The 13,478-nt window shown below is 39.3% G+C and overlaps 1 protein-coding gene across 4 annotated transcripts in view; it reads right to left on the bottom strand.

The window, feature by feature from the left end:
- The window catches only part of FRY (FRY microtubule binding protein), a 329,930-nt gene that overhangs the window by 168,667 nt on the left and 147,785 nt on the right, over positions 1 to 13,478 (bottom strand). For all 4 annotated transcript variants that reach the window (XM_033416130.2, XM_049701100.1, XM_049701101.1 and 1 more), the window contains exon 3: positions 12,781 to 12,834. In XM_033416130.2, the coding sequence (XP_033272021.1) occupies positions 12,781 to 12,834 (54 nt within the window). The remainder of the gene's footprint in view (positions 1 to 12,780; positions 12,835 to 13,478) is intronic.

The raw sequence follows: 13,478 nt of genomic DNA on the forward strand, positions 1-13,478 counted from the left end.
AATACATTAATTAATATGATTACCTTAATGGCTTAGGTAAAATAAGCAATTCTATCCCCCAAACAAATAACCTAAGTGGTAATGCAATGTATGGTTTTCTGCCAATAATCATTCATAAACTAATTTGAGTTGTGCCCCAAATTAGACTTAATGAATCGGTAGCAGTAATTTACTCTGTATTACATCAAAGGCAAACATCTCCCCTCTTTAAACAACAAACATACCTTTGATAGATGAGTTATTCTACTTTCCTTATTTTGGAAAGATTCCTGATCTTTTATTAAGTATCACTCCTCAACTGAACTTCAGTCCATATCTCATATTATAATACATGCAAAAATGAACTCAGAATGGGTCATAGACCTAAGTATAACACCTAAAACTATAAAACTTCTGAAGAAAACATAGGGGAAAATCCTTGTGACTTTGGGGTAGGTGAGGATTTCTTAGGGATCAAACCAAAAGCAAATTCCATGAGAATTCCACATACTGAAAATCATCAAAATTAAAAGTTTAAGCTTTTAGAAGGATGCTGTTAAATGACGAGAGGACCAGCCAGAGACTGGGAGAAAATATTTGCAGAACACCTCTCTGATAAAGGTCTTATAACCAGAACGTGTCAAAGTACAATGAGATAGGTTTTAATTACTTAATTAACAAACAGTACAGGTAAATCATAACACCCAGCACTGATGAGACAGAAATTTATCTCAAGTACATAATTAGAGATGAGTAAGAATGTTCAGGACAGCATTACTTATTATAGCAAAAAAATGGAAACAAATGTCCTGCCCTAGGTAAATGCCTGAATCCAATGTGGAATTTGATGTAGATTATCTATGAAACCGTTAAAAATCTCATTTCAAAGATATTTAATGCTATGAAAATGTTCATGATATGTTAAGCGAAAAAAGAGTGAAAATCATTTAATTGGTATGATCCCAATTTGATAGAGACCCATATAAGTATGCGTATATAGAAAATAAGACCAGAAGAAAATATACCAACATATTGAAGGCACATATTGCAATCAGGAGAGATCTCAGGAGAGAGATCACCAGGGACAGGGTAAGTGGGAGTTTAAAAAAAATGAAGGTAGGATTTTACCTGGGCCTTTTTAAAAGAAAGGGTAGAAATCTGAAATGAGAGTCAAGAAAGAAACTAAGCAAGGAGCCTAAGCAGGAAATCCTACCGTCATGAAGTTGCAAAATAACTGTTTGTTGATAATGGTTATGTGATTAATGAAGGTTTTGAAGGATCTGAAAGAAGAAATATCTGACTGATGTAGGGACTTTGGTTCACCAGAGTGGAGGGAAATAATGTTGAAAATTTTAAGTTGGAACTAAATCATTAAAGGTACTTTTAATGCCGGTCTAAACAATTTCAGTTTTCTTCTCTAGAAAATGAGAAGCCCCTAAAGATTTCTGAGTAGGATACTCAGCCCATGAAAATGGTGTTTGGGGAGGTTTAATCTAGCAGTGACGTGTAGGCTGGACCGAAGTGGTTTGCAAACAGAGGCAGTTAAGAGAATACACAACACATGCTTGAATCTAATGAGGTTATTACTGCAACGGTTCCAGGAGCGCAGGGCTCAGAGCCTGAGCTGGGGAGGTGGCAGAAGAAACGGAAAACGTTAGTTAACTTGAAATATTTCTGTAGTTAAGCAGGCTAGGCTTAACTTCCTTTTACAAAAGCAGGAAACTAGAGCAATGAAAGCGCAAGTGCTTCATGTCAACAGGACTTTCCACTGTCACCTTTAAAACAAGCCCTAAGATTGAGTAAAGCAATGATTGCTTTCTTTCTCAGATTCTATTTCTTGATAGCTTATTTCATGCTCTCTCTCTTATAATTATGGTTATAGGTACATAATACAAAATTGTGCGTTACCTTTAGTTATGGGTTAAGTTAAAAAAAATAAACAGGCTATTGCATTTAGCCTGCCTGGTGAACCTAGTCACCGTTATAGGGTTCTGTAATTTTAAAATATCTAATTATTTTTTTTTTAAAAAAGAGCCCTCCCCTCCAGGCTGTAATACCCACAGGCACAACAAATTTTCCTGCTCTTCCTTTGGATATAACAGCAGCAAATTTTTGGAGGAAAGACGACTATGGTGTGCCAAGGGGGTAATTTCCTAGTTCTCTCTAAAGTTACCCCAGGTAATTTCCTACCTCTCTAAAGTTATCCGGAAAGGATATTTCTTCAAGTTGTCATCATCTAAAATATTCTGAATTGGGAAACAAAGAGGGTTCCTCCCACATGGGAAACGGGATCAGAATTCAGAGTCCCTGACCAAGGGTTAATTCTGTCTTAATTACTGAATAGATAGTAAAATCCCAAAGCCACTACAATTATATTTCAGTAATTTAAAAATACTTGTGCAAGTCTGGATGAGACTTAAGGAGACATGATGACTAAATGTACTGTGGCATCCTCGATGGTATCCTGGAACAGAAGACACATATCAGGGAAAAACAAATGAAACACAAAGGAAGTATAGAATTTAGTTCATAATAATGTACTGATATTGGTTTCTCAGTTATGACAAATGTACCCTGCTAATGTAAGATGTTAATAGGAAAAACTGGGTACGGGGTATATGACAACTGTCTGTACTATCTTTGCAACTTTTCCGTAAATCCAAAACTATTCTAAAATAAAATGTTTATTTAAAAAACATTACAGAATATTGAGTAGAGTTCCCAATATTCTATAATAACCTAAATGGGAAAAGAATTTGAAAAACATTCGGATAGATACATGCATAGGTATAACTGAATTACTTTGCTGTACACCTGAAACTAATACAACATTGTTAATCAACTATACTCCAATATAAAATAAAAATTAAAAAAAATTTCTGTGTGACATTTACAAGTTCCTTTATTTACTTCAGACCCGTAAAGGTGATATAAACCTGTGTTTGACTCCTATAAACCTCTCTGGGTAGAGCATTCTCTAACAGCATTCAGCTACTTCACTTAGGTGTAACCCACATTCTCCATAGAGAACGTCAAGAGTGTTCTTCAAATCTCAGCTGTAATAATTTTTTTCTACCCATTAAAAAGTCATCCCGAAGCCATTCTTGGTATTATATCTATTGGGCATGCTTTCCATGGCAAATACACTGAGACCATCTTAGAAGAGATGAAAGGTCAGCAGGGGGTGGATGTGCATGTTTTTTCCATCTCTCTGTTAACTGCCCTTTTGAGTTCAGACTTTCAGGAAGGAAGGGTGGAATTTGCAAAGACCTGGCCCTCAAAGCTCAGGAAGGGAGGAAGGTCTAGCTGGCTTCTTGGTTACTCAGTTCCTTCATTTATGGGAAGCAGAGCCAATGGTGAGATGAATTCTAGCTCTGTGCCGCTGTGCAAGGGGAGGCCCATTTACAAAGATGTGCTTGTTGCGTTTAAATGATCATATTCTTCCATCACAGATGAGCTAGGTACTGTGCAGCTTGAGGAGATGAAGTTCACAGAATCACAGAACTATTTCATACTGGTGTTTTCTTTTGGAGGGGTGATAGAGGGGAATACTAAATGTACTTTGCAAATGTTTTCTTAACATTTATTTTGGCGTTTTATATATAAATAGGCTAAAAGAAACTGTCCATTATGCTGTATCTAAGACATTAATTTTTCATAAGCATTTTATTATACTGGCTGAATGCAAAGAAGGAAACTTCACACATAAATATTTGAATAATTACTCAGTGGAGTCATTCCATATTTTACAGTAATAAGGCTGACTTGTCATGAGTGGTGTATTTAACGAATAATTTTACAGTAACTTCACTGATGGCTTAATTTCTCAAACTAGTTCAGGTGGCCAAGCACCTGGGCGCCAGGGTACTCTCTGTGTACCTGATCTATTATAGCAATTCAGAGGCAATTTTTTTTTTTTTACTCGATCACATTTCATACTATTGCTAGCTTACAGTATTCGATGAGTGATGATAGACACTGCAGGCTTAAGAATAATTTACTATAAAAACTTAAAATTATAAAAATGTATATGTTAAATATGATTTTCTTGCAAATTAGGAAAAGGTCTTCATTATTTGATTTTACCTTCTTGGTCCATTTTATGGAACTCACTGTTCCACTGGAGAATAAGAAACACTGAATAACACTAATGTGAATCCAATGCTACCTAATTTGTTTTTACTCTCTTCATTGCTTATATTTTTCACTTATATATTTTAAATAGATTTTCATTGAATTGAAGCATTAGAATCAATGTTAAAGCACTAGAATTTCACCTGCCTCCTTCTTCAGGAAAATATTACTACCCAAGAGGATAAAAAGTTATTTTAGTTCTATTATAGACTTATAATAGATTCATTTTACCATGTGTTTCCTGTTTATAGATAGCGTTTTTAACACATTAAGAAACTAAGGTGCCACAAAAGGACATAAACATATACCATCTAGAAGAAAATCCCAAAAGAAGTTACTTAGAATGTATGAGCAAATTATCTTTAATTTAGAGTAAAGAATAGGTCACACTGAATTGCAAATAGCTGCAACTTAATGTTCTCAGAAGAGCGTATCTGAAGCCTGATCTCCAAAAGCCACATTTTCATAATTTCATCAGCGTACTGGGAAGATCAGGCAGGTTTGGGGTTCAAGTTACAACTCTGCCCTTTATTGGCTGTATGAGCTTGGCCATGTTGCTGTTTCTTTGAAGCTCTGTTTTCAGCTATAAAACAGGACTTAAGAATACTTCCCTCACTGGGCTTTTATGGAGACTAAAGGAGAAACTCTCAAGTGTGGGACATATAACAGACCTTCAAAAGTGTCTGTTTCTTTTTTCCCCTCTTCCATTTCCAAATATTGAAACTGAAGCACAGACACCAAATATTTTGACTTTGATAAGATCACAGGCTAGGTTAATGACAGAACGAATGACAGACGTTGATGACAGATGTTATCAGAGCTGATAAATGTTGCTTTTAGGTACAGAGTCAGCCCTCTGTATCCGCAGATTCAACCAATCACAAATCAAAAACATTCAGAAAATTAAAATGCCACAAGCTCCAAAATGCAAAACTTGAGTTTGCCGCTCTCTGGCAATGACTTACACACCATTATATTGTATCTAAAACTATTTACATATCATTTACATTGCAATAGGTATTATAAGTAATCTAGAGATGATTTAAACTATGTGGGAGGATGTGTGTAGGTTATATGCAAACGCTACACCGTTTTATATAAGGGACTTGAGCATCTGTGGATTTTGGCATCCATGTAGGTCAGAGGCCCTGGAACCAATGCCCCGTGGACACCCTGGACAACCGCAGTGGGAAAAAATTAAGACCCACCTATCTCTTACCCAAGCACAAACTACCAAGGCCTCCATTAGAACCTTTCTGCTTAGTCTGTATTCCCAAACTAAGCCAACTTTTCTGGCCCCAGCAGATGTAAACACAGTGCCTTCCAGATGCTTACTGTAGAGGCCTCTGAGCAACGCCTGTCCTACATCAGCTCCTTAAGAGAAAGACAGCAACACTGGACTCCCCGAGCTTGCTGCCGGCACACCTGGCTCTAAAGCAAATGGGAAAGGACACCGAGAAAGTAACTATTCTGCAACCGCAATCAATCTGTTGAAGAAAAACCAGTAACTAAGTCCTGACTCATCTACAAGTCTGGCTCTCAGGAACCTCCAGCATCCTGAAAAAGGTGTCGAGCCCAAATGTAAGCGAAGAACGAACACACACACACAAATAAATGAGCAAACCAAACCAAACAAAAATGAACACATAGATACTGAAGAGGCAACGGGGAGGGTGAAAAGGGTACAGGGAGTTAGCTGTATGGTGACAGAGGGAAACTAAACTTTGGTGGTGAGCATGCTGTAATGAATACAGAAGTCGAATTATAATATTGAACACGGGAAACATATACTGTTATAAGCCAGTTTATAAAAAAAAAAAAAAAAAGAAGAATGGATACAACCCTTGGCAGAAAGGCACAGCATTACGCTCTCGGATTTCATGCAGCTCTCGGATTTCTCGTATTTCCGTAAACACATCCAGCCCTCTTTGACCCCACTCTCCCCTCTCTGACCCACTGACGGGTCCCTCTTCTGGCCAACTGCTCAATCAGCCATGGACTGGAGATGCTTCCTCTTTCTGCCTCACTTCTTCATTCCTGAGACCTGATTTCTACTCTTGCTACAGTACCGACACTTTTCTATAAAAGATCAGAAAGGACAAACCCACGACCAGCCAATGGCCTTCCTGCAATCATTTCCCTTGAAGTCTCCTGAGCACATGGCAACATTTATCAGATTCTGCCGGAAATGCTTTCCTCCATTCTGCGATGCTGCCATCTCCCATGTGGTTATTTAAACACCACCAAAACAACGCACCTGTGAAAGGAAGGGGCTGGATGCTAATCCTGCTTGTTCTGGCACAAGCCCCTTTGGGGAGTAATCATACTTTCCTACGCAAAGAAGAAGTAACTTCCACTTACTCTATGAGACTGTTTTAAGAAACAAAGTTAGAGCAATACTTCAAATAGAAGCACATCGTGCAGTGTACAATTGTTTGTATCATTTAATTTACTGCATGTTCATGCCACCATTAGATATAAGCAAAGGTCTAAAAGCCAAGGGGCAGAGAAAACAGGCAAGAAGCCTATGTAGCTGGAAGGTATGTGAAATAATAAAGATTCAGTTGTTACTTTACTCAAGCAAGACTTTTCATCTGTGTGTAAATGTATCTAGGGACTGTCATTAGTACATACTGTACCAGGTAAGACTTACGTACTCCCTCAGGTGAGGGTTATTTTGGAGAGGTGTTTTTCACTTTTTAAAATGGGTTAACTTGATATGTGAGCTGCATTTGGTCACCATCTACTCAGGTCCACACACATCACAGGTTAGCGGTTGTTTCACTGGAAAATCCAAAATACAATGCCTTGGCCTTTATGTTTTAAAAGAATATCTGTAAACTTTGATAACAGAGGAAAGTCACTTGAAGTTAAAACAGGGAGCTCCATGCCCTTCACTCACAGGGTGCTCTGCACAGATCACAGATAGGGAGCTCATCACTGGTACCATGACTGTGTCCTGGTATAATGCTTTTTCATTTAAGTGTTGCCAATCATGACCAGCCACTATAACTTGGCTGTGAAAGTAAGTCTCTTAAACTATTTAACATTAATCCAGCAATCTGAAAGTGTATTCTACATGGCAATGAGTAATAGCCACGGCACAAAAGGCTTTCTCAAAGCTGGCTTCCCATGCGCTCCTAACTTCTAACCTCTCATTCTTCCGTGAGGGTCCCTGCACAGGCTGCCGTCTTGGGCCACCCCTGCCCCGGGAAGATGCATCTTCTTAGGCTTCTCTCACTTTTTTGGGCACTCCTTTTCTGGGCTTTCTTTTGTGGATCCCACTTTCTGGTCCTAAATGAACTATGTTTCCCTATGATATGCCTCACCCACTTTCTCTACCCTCATCTTTCAGTGTTTGTTGGGTGATCATACAAATGAATGAGCCCTGGTTATTTCTCCTGAGGTATTTTACCCGCACTGAAAATTCAGTACGTGTAAAACTAATTTATCCCCTCTCCCCAAGCACTGCGGTCCTCTGAAAAACTCCTTATCCACAGAAAACAGTCCAGACTCCTCAGCATGGCTCCCATGGTCACGGGAGCAATGGGCTCCAGTCGGCCTTCCCAGCTTCCTCCTGGCCACTCCCCAGAACTCTGCTCTTCTCTCCTTCAATTCCTTTGTCCACTCGGCTCTACCTGTCTGGCACGACCCAGCCCATCTTGTCCATCTGGATAGCAGATATCTTTAGTATGTCACTGCTTCCTATGACACTCCCCCCCGCCCCACCTTTCTAGCATCCTTAACTACTCCCTTACCTGAGTTCCCACAGCACTTGAACTGTACCTTCTTATTATATTTACATCACAGTACTATTTGTTTAGGTATCTGTCTTCCTCCTGGGACTGAGAATTTCTGGAGAGCAGAAACTCTTGCTTACTGCTTTGTAACCCCAGCACCTTGCACAGACCTTGGCATGTTTCAGGTGCTCAACGTTTGTTAAACTGAATGGAAATGGCTCCAAATCATGGCTGAAAACTGCAGTTACCTTTTGTTTCTCCTTCTCTCAACCAATATTGATTCTTCTTACATAAGGTTGCTTATAGTCATTCTTTCTTTCTAGTTCCACCTTCTCCATGTTAGCCTCAAATCTTTATCGATGCCCCAACTCCCAAAATGCCTCCAAACTTTAAGGATCTCTCCAGTCGGGGTTTAACATCAAGGCTGCACTTTGATCTCTTTGACACTGGCAGGTAGAGGATACGGCCCCACCCGCTGGCATCAAGGTCTTCCACAGTCTGACCCTTCCTACCTGGAATGCAGGGACCACATTCTTACATCTCTTTGTCCCACACAGGGCTTTGTTGTATATGTACACACACATACATACACACATGCTCTCACTCACCTAATAAAGGTTTGCTAAAATAACTTTATTACCCGGACAATTTTTCATTTATTTTGCTTTCTAAGTGCTGAGGGTTAATTTAGGCATTTAAAATAAATTAGGGGCAGTGTACATTTTCAAAATGCTGTTGGAAATCTCATCACCTTTATTAATTCTCATTACCGTATGACTGTCTCACCAGCAGGAACTGAGAGCCCTCACTGGCTCCCTAGTATAGGGCAAAGCTTGCTCTCGGGTTCACGCACGCCTGGCTTCTTCCACTGTGAGCTTCCTTACTAGACTGAGGTTATAATTTATCTGATTTACATCTTTCTTCTTTGTCTCTCACACTAGACTGGGGGCCTCTCCAGGGCTGGCACTATGTTTCCTTCATGTTTATTTCCACAACCTGGCATAATGTTTGGCACACGGCTGCCACAAGGTAGGTACCGTGTAAGAATGGGTCAAGTTCACATTCATAACATTTGTAAAGGTGAAATTCTGGGAATTAGGGTACAAATTCCTAGCTCTCCAATATACAAAGTAGTCACTGGTACAGTTCTTCTCCCACTAACAGTGAGCTTCAAAAAATTAATCCTGTTTGGACATCTTGTCATTTATGAAACAAGAGGGGTTTTTTTTTTAACCAAGTCTATTCTATACATGTTTAGATTGTAATTAGGTTAAATAAGAGATATTAAACCAACAGTTAATTAAACAGAAAAGCAACAGAAAACTTAAGGAAACACAAAGCTTTAACCTCTAAATATACGTTTTAAAATTCAAACTGGAAAGCTGACAAATTCTCAGAGATTTCCACAGTGGAAAAAAAAGAGGCAGAGAATTGTACATAATACTCTTTACTGGGAATTTTGACAAAAAAATAGGCTACATAATATCTAGTAGAGCCAGGTAATACCCAATATCCACTCTTCCCTTCTTCCTTAGTTATAAAATACCTCATTTTTAGATGGACACATGGTTGGCCAAAATAAAATTTCCTCATCTTTCTTATAGGTATATGTGGCTGTGTGATTAAGATCTAGTCAACTGGACATAAGCAGAAGTAGCGTGTGCATTGTAAGGATGTTCTGGTTTTTTTTTTTCCTGTGATTCTTTTTCCATTTCACCTTCCTGCTGCCTGGAGCACAGATGTAACAGCTGAGCTCCAGAAGCCACAGTGGACCATGAGATGACCTTGGGAATGTAAGCCATACACAGGGAAACAAAAATATAAAGAAACGGGACTGATTTTCTTTGTACTTCTTCAATGTGAGAGAGAAATAAACTTTTATCTTGTTAAAGCCACTGTTATTTTATGTGCCATTTGCCGCCAAACCTAATCTTAGGTCCATTACCTCTTGAAAACTCCCCTCTAAATTCTCACCAACTTAGTTTTTAAAAATATAAGCATGTTACAGAGTAAAAAGCACAGGCTTTATAGTTAGAACATATGGATTCCAGTCTCGGTCCCTTCAGGCTTTAGTCATATAATATAGGGCAACCTCTCCAGGACTCATTTCCATTAGCTGTAACATAGAGATGATGATGAGACCTTCTTCTTGGGCTTGTTGGAAGGGTTGAGTAATGTCAGGTGACACGATACGTGAGAAGGGGTTGGGTAAGGCACTTCCCCGGTGTTCCAGTGGTTAAGACTCTGCGCTTCCACTGCAGGGGGACACAGGTTCGATCCCTGCTCAGGGAACTAAGATCCCGCATGCCGCGCAGTGTGACCAAAATAATAAAAATGATAATATAAAAGAATTAAGAAGAGGCTTGGTTAATTATAAAGTATTACATGATTCTTGTTATTTTGTTTTTGCTTCTATGTCTAACAGGAGAAAAATGAATCCTGGGCTTGGCGAGTGGAGGATTAAACAGGGCCACCCAGGATCAGGCACTGGAAGTGAAGCCCAGCTCTCTTTAGCCTATCACTCACGCCAGGGACATTTAAAAGGGAGAAATTGATAAAAATATTCTCTAAACAGGGACCAGTTGTCCGTTGTCCAAAGGATGCACTTAGCATAGTGCCTCCCCTATGGTAAGTACTAAATAAATGTCACTTCTGTGGGTACCACTGCTCCCGGGAGTAGAGCAATGGAGTCTATAGCTCCAAGGAGGTGTCACCAGCGTGTTCTTCTCCCGTAGACGGACCTGTGTGACCCCAGAATAACATCCTCCTGCTTGGAATCAGAATAAGGGCAATTACAGAATTTGGACCTTTGATATCAAAACCCTAAGAGAGCTTGATACATTCACGGCCGTGCCAATAGAACCACAATTCTTGTAATTTGCTGTTGAAACAGTGGACGGGCACTTTCAAAGGTGACTTGGCTGACTTTCTTTTTCACTGAATCCACAGAGGGACCAACTTCAGTCACATTCCCTTCTGGCCTGGGGATCCTGCTCTCTCTTTAAAATGAGACCAACTTCGTAGGTTGTCTTCTCTCATGGTTCACGCATAAATTTATGATTTTACAATCAGAGGATAATTTCATGTGCCTTATTTGAAAGTCCTCAGTGACCAACTCACTACTGGTTCACCCCTAAAGTGTCTTTAATACACAGAGATGTGTTACAAGCAGTGGTTCTCAAGCATCAATGTGGGTGGGGGTCACCTGGAGATCTCGTTAAGCTGCAGAATCTGACTCAGTATATCAAGGCAGGGCAGTGATTCTGCATTTCAACATTTTGAGCAGCAAGGTTAAAAGTATTACAGCTAATTAAGTGGCAAAGTTGGGATTTAAACCCCAAAGTCGATCTCTTTCCCACAATGCTGAAATGCAGAAATAGAGTGCTGAATAATAAATGAGACATTGTGTCGAAGCCAAATTATTTGGGATAACTATTATACGTAATGTGAAAATGCTGAAGTACCATTCTCCCAGAGGAAAAAGAAAGCAGCACACTAAGCAGGAGAAAAAGAAAACACAATTTTTTTGAGGAAAGGACAGTGATAATCTAAGAGGAAGGAGACAAAGAAATAAAATAGAGTGAAAACTTATGGAAGACAGATAATATTTACGTTCTTAAGGAGAACGGAAAGAGCCACACTTGCCACATTTCGAAAATAACGACCCCAAACATTCACCCCAGGTCCCTGACCTCCCAAGCGGGACCAGGTAACAGCAACTAAGGATAATAGGAGGAGAGAAGTCAGCTCCATGGCACAGAGAGACGAAGCCCATACTCCATTCCACCAGCGTTCCAGAGAACAGCCAGCTCTGCCAGCAACAGCGCGCAAAGCCAGGGCCGCACCAGCCTTCCAATACCTGCCGTGACAGCAAACTTGTGAGGTCTCCCCTCAGCCAACAGTTTATAAAATAGAGAATGGAGGATTCTGTCTCTCTAGTCAGGCCTTCACATTTCTGGATGGAACAAGTCTGAACTTTAACAGCCAAAGCATTTCCTCTTGATTCCACATTAAAGGCAATTTCAAAGCACTGCAGAGAGCGTACTCTCTGTGTGTTCTCCATAAGACAATACAAAAATCCCACTGTGTTAGATCAGGCCATGGTGCATCCCGTGGGGCTTTGCCTCTGCTACTGGCACCAAATGAGGTTTATAAAGAAGAACACGCTGTCCTCTTTGTCATTAAATGCAGACGTTTAGGAAACACCACAAACACATTTCCGACCTCCTCTGATGTCCTGTTATCCATCATTCTAAACACACCTAAAGCCCTCCTGAAGTGACTCAACCAGGATTGATAGGATTCTAGTTTCCTCTGTTTATTACCTGCTGTTTAGAGTTGGAAGTCCTTTTACTAGTCCTGATCTATTTTCAAAGGACCTCCTTTGTATTTATTCTGTCTTAAACTGTTTTCTTCATGTATCACTTTATTAGAATCTAAGTTGCTATACTGTTATAATTATTGCTTAGGTGGTCTCTCTCTCTCACAGGATTGCTAAAATTGGTCCTAGATTTTGTATCACCAGAGCCTATTGCTGTGTCAAGCATATAGCTGGCATTCAACAAAACGCTGGTTAAAATATAAGAAAGCTCTAGGGCAGAGATCTGATCGTCATATGATACCATTTATTCAGAAGAATCTCAATAAGGTTTTGAATGGAAATTCCTTTATCTTTTCTGGTAACCAAAGACTGATGACCTCCTCATCTTAAATTTCAACACTTCAGTTCTTTCCAATTCAAACCAACAGACATTTACTAAACATCTACTACAAGCTGTCACTGTCAAAGCTGCAGGACACAGTTCCTAAGATCACACTCCTGTATCCTCTTTGACGAAGTTCATCAATACACCATAGTATGCATTCAGCCCTTGCCTCTGTACATCTTCAAACAAATAAAAAGCAGTATATAACATATATTACATACTTGATCAAACTGGGGGTCTTCTCCACGTTGTAGAGATTTTGTCAATGGCTTTTCCTAGAAAGAAACACAGGCAAGAAAAATTACTAGAGGCTTTTAAATATTACAAAAGAAATGTCATTATTATTAAAATTGTTCTCATCTATTTCTCCCTTTATGGGATGAAGAGACGCCAGTTTTCAAATATGTGAGAAACTCTTCCTTACTATTCAAACATTAAAGTATAGTGTTTGATCATCACCACCAGGATTTTTACTATTCATCTTCACACATTTGACCAAGACATTCAAATCTGATGCTATAAGTGATCCTGTGTTTTCAAAGGAAACCACATAATAAAACCTAGGGAATTTGTTTGAAATTTCATTACCTATCTTGGGACTTGACAGATAATAAAAAGTTGAAAGTGATACACTATTCCAAGTCCTAAGATTTAGAAACAAAATAAGGTATAATTATTAGTCTGAAGGATGGACAACCTACAATTACACACTTACTAGGTGTAATCGGTGATTTCTAAGCATGATATTTTGGCCTGCAAAACATCCAAATCTCTGCAAAAGTCATCTGGGAAGTGACAAAGGTCTACAGAAATAAATTTTCCTAACGATTATTTCTTCGTTTACATTAGGAAGCCTTAACTGACTCTTCAGGAGGGCATTTTGTAACTATTTAGCCTTACCTGTACCTTTCTCTTTCTT

This window comes from Orcinus orca, chromosome 18 (genome assembly GCF_937001465.1).
Source record: "Orcinus orca chromosome 18, mOrcOrc1.1, whole genome shotgun sequence".
Taxonomy (NCBI): domain Eukaryota; kingdom Metazoa; phylum Chordata; class Mammalia; order Artiodactyla; family Delphinidae; genus Orcinus; species Orcinus orca.